The sequence below is a fragment of the Podarcis erhardii genome (assembly GCF_964252035.2).
Source record: "Podarcis erhardii genome assembly, chromosome: 5".
Classification (NCBI taxonomy): Eukaryota; Metazoa; Chordata; class Lepidosauria; order Squamata; family Lacertidae; genus Podarcis; species Podarcis erhardii.
Window position 1 is genome coordinate 101,339,691 of NC_138509.1, and position 3,869 is coordinate 101,343,559.

Genomic DNA, 3,869 nt, shown 5'->3' on the forward strand with positions numbered 1-3,869 from the left:
CCATTGGCCGCCGGGCGTTGCGCCGGGCGGCCAATAGGTGCGCGCCGTCCACGAGCGGGGCCGCGTGCCTCCGGCTCCCATTGGCTGAAAGTCACTGTGGGAAAGAAAGTTTGGGAAGTTTCACACGAGCCGTTCGCGTGCAGCGCAGCCTATAAATAGGCGCCGCCGGGCGGGGAGGCGGCCGGGATTGCGCCGCGCAGGGAGGCAGCAGCAGCAGCAGCAGACGGAGAGCGCGCGCCAGGCAGCCGCCGCCTGTGACCCGCCCCGTCCCTCCGGGCTGCTCCACCGCGCGCGCCCGCCCGCCTGCCTGGCCGTGCGCGTCCCGGTTGCCAGGGCGGCTTGGGAAGCAGACGCGCCTCCAGCCCCGCAGCTCCGGCTCCTTTGGACTCGCCACCACCCGGAGAGCCGCTCGCCTGGCACCCTCGACGGCCGCGGACGCTTTTTCCCACGACTCGAGGGGTTCGCGACGGCGTTAGCAGCTTGCCCCGCCAAGCCTCTCTGGGGGCCAGGATGCCCGCCGACCTGATGGAGAAGAGTTCCTCGTCGCCCGTGGCCGCCACCCCGGCCAGCGTCCACGCCACGCCCGACAAGCCCCGCACGGCCTCGGACCACCGGAAGGTAACAGCCGGCGGGGCGTGGGGGGCCGCTCTTCTCCGCTCCCCTCCCCGCCTCTCTCTCCCTCCCTCCCTCCCTCCCTCCCTCCCTCCTTCCTGCGGGTCTGACGGGCGCTTGTCTCTTGCAGTCGTCCAAGCCCATCATGGAGAAGCGGCGGCGCGCGCGGATCAACGAGAGCCTCGGGCAGCTCAAGACGCTCATCCTGGACGCGCTCAAGAAGGACGTGAGTGGCCGGAGAAACTTGGAACCTCCCGGGCGGCGGGGGGGGGGGGCATCGGCCCTCGCGGGAAAGGGTCTTGGAGCGCGGGCCCCCATCTCCGGCTCCCGAAGGCCGGGCGACCCCCAGGCAAGCTGTGCATTCAAGGAGGCTGGACGCCCCCCAGCCCGGGAAGGCTGCGGGACGTCATTCTCACCATCACCCTGTGAGGTGTACCCTCCCCCCACTTCAAAAAGCCAGGAGCCCCATGGCCTTCCAGGGTCCAAAGTCTTCTCATGTCCTTGTTGCTATTATTATTAATTAGTATTTATTAAATATCAATCAATTAATTAAATGTTCTTTGTCAATTTATCAAGTAGTATATCTTAACATCCCGACGATAAATCCCACCCTCACAATTAGTGCGGATAACCTTGTGGACTTGCCTGGGGGTGACCTGCCAGCCCCCTTTTTCTGGGAAAATGCCCTTCTGGGACCCGGGGTGAGGGTCTTCCTTCGCTTTCCAGCTGACATTCATCCCTCTTTCCCTCCTTTGAGATCCTCCTGTGACCAGACTCTCTCCCTCGCCCGCCCCCCAGCGTGTCGCCCCCTGGTGCTCACTCTCCCCCCACCCCTTCTCTTGCAGAGCTCCCGGCACTCCAAGCTGGAGAAAGCGGACATATTAGAAATGACAGTCAAGCATTTGAGAAACCTGCAGCGAGCGCAGATGACGAGTGAGTGGTTGGCCGGGCTGTGCGCGCGCGCGCGAGAGAGAGAGAGCGCGTGTCCCCCCCTCCCTGCCCCCTCCCTCTCTCCCCCTCCCTCTCCAGAGGTGATTTCTTCCAGACTTCCGCCTGCGGTTTTGAATGCCATTCAAGCTGTGTTTTACTGACTTGGCGAAGGCGGCCTTTCCCACGGTCTGGGTCTTATTTATAGCCACAACTCCAAGTTGTTACTGTTCCGGAAAAGAGGTGGGGGGGAGAGAGAGAGAGAGAAGGGAGAGGGTGGCAGCTTGCAGGCAGAGGAAATGGGGACGGGATAATGAGAAGCAAACGGGACACATCCTGCTGCTCCTGCCGTAGGAGGCGAGAGCCCCCCCCCCCCCTTCTCCTTGCTTCCCTTTGTTTAAAGCTGTGTGCAACCTTGGCAGGCAGCCTCTGAATGGAGGGTGCTTCTGCGCTGCAGAGATCTATGCCCTTGAATGCTAGAAATCGAAGGGACCCCAAGCATCATCTAGACCAACCCCCTGCAGTTTGTGTGTGTGTGTCACTGTTAAGCCCCGTGACACTTTTCTTGGCTGTCTCTCCCTCCTTCCCAAGGCTGAATGCTCTGGGCTCTGTGTCTCTCTGTCTTTCTGAGGGTTGCCTCTCTCCTTCCTTTCTTCCAGCCGCACTGAATACAGACCCCACTGTGCTGGGTAAATACCGGGCCGGATTCAACGAGTGCATGAACGAGGTGACCCGCTTCCTCTCCACCTGCGAGGGGGTGAACGCTGAGGTGCGAACCCGACTCCTCGGACACCTGGCCAGCTGCATGAGCCAGATCAACGCCATGAACTATCCCGCCCCTCAGCCGTCCTCCGCTGCACTGCCGCTGCCACCCCACCCTGCGCCCCCCGGGGGCCAGCACGGCCCCTCTTTCGGGCAGCCCCTGGTACAGATCCCAGCGGGTGCGGTGCCCCCTACGGCCAGCGTTGTGCCTTGCAAGCTGGGCAGCCCGGCCGGGGAAAGCACCAAGGTGTACGGAGGCTTCCAGCTGGTGCCAGCACCCGACGGGCAGTTTGCCTTCCTCATCCCCAGCACGGCCTTTGGGCCCCCGCACAGCAACGCTGTCATCCCCCTCTACGCTGACGGGGGCATGGGGTCGGCGTTGCCCCCCGCTGCCTCTGTCTCTCCTGCGTCTGGCGCCCCATCACTTTCGGCAGATTCGGTGTGGAGGCCTTGGTGAAAGCAGGCGAGGGGCTGGCGGCCCACCCACCCTTCGGCCTCTGGACTTTGGGTCAGGACTTGGAGTGCCCCACCCCTGTGGCCAGGGCTCTGGGTTCTCTTCCTCCGAGGGAGCCAGTGACCTTCTGGTTCTCTGGCTGTAAATAGCTGTCTACTGTTCATATTGGATTGTGCCTTCATTTGTACCGTAGCAAATGCTCTCCTCTCCCTTTTCTTTCCTGTGGCTTTTCACATGGCCTGTGCAAGTGCGCACACACTTGTGAGAGAGTCCACATTTCCAAGTCCACCTCTCCCCCCCCCCACCCTCTTTCTGGCTTTGTTTCTGCCCAACTCCTTTTATTTTCAGTGACACCAAAGACCTGTTTGTTCTTAACAACGAGGAAAGCCTTTCCTTCCTTTTGGAAGTTATTTGATAAAAATAAAAAAGACATTTGGCATTGTGTGTGCTGCAATAGCCTGGTGTGGGTGCAGCTCTGTCCTTTGTGCAGCAGGCGGTGTGGTTGGGGGGGGGGTGAGGGTGCAGGACCCTGAGCTGGGGCACTCCTGGCGGCCACGAGTTCACTCTGTTTGCCTGGCTGCTCATAAAGGGCCAACTCACATGGCCTGCTAAACCTGATAAGTTCCTTGCCAATTCCCTTTTATCTTCAAAAGTGACCCCTGAATTTAATCCACACAGTAGCAGAGGGGAGGGAGGTCATGATAAGGCCGCCTATCAATGCTATGTGCAAAAAAGACCTTTTCCTCCTATTCTGAAGTGTCTCACATATGTACACACACAGATTTCCTAATTTTTCCCATGCGGCACAAAAATGGCTTTGCTCCCTGCTTGGCCCTAAAGGGACTGTGTCCCAGAGGGACTGTGCATCTCTGGTTCCAAGGGTCTCGGACAGCAGATTTGTGAGTCTGCCTGGGATCCTGGGAAGCCCTTGTTGCTCCAGAGTGGACAGTGGATCCTAAGGCCTGCTCTCCATGTATCATACTCCCTTGTATAAGGTGGGGAGGAGCACAGCAATGCCCCTGGACTAGCCATGGGGAAGTGATGGACTTCAGCCTGCAGATAAACACTTACTAGGGCCTGGAGTTTGTGAAAGCACCAAGACCCAGCCTTTTGC

The 3,869-nt window shown here is 60.0% G+C and overlaps 1 protein-coding gene across 1 annotated transcript; it reads left to right on the top strand.

Moving 5' to 3' along the window:
- The first annotated feature begins 253 nt into the window (after positions 1-253).
- HES1 (hes family bHLH transcription factor 1) lies at positions 254-3,197 on the top strand. Its single transcript, XM_081863936.1, has 4 exons — positions 254-618; positions 743-838; positions 1,458-1,545; positions 2,199-3,197. The coding sequence occupies exons 1-4, from the start codon at positions 511-513 to the stop codon at positions 2,756-2,758; spliced, it is 852 nt and encodes a 283-aa protein (XP_081720062.1). The 5' UTR covers positions 254-510; the 3' UTR covers positions 2,759-3,197.
- Positions 3,198-3,869: the final 672 nt, after the last annotated feature.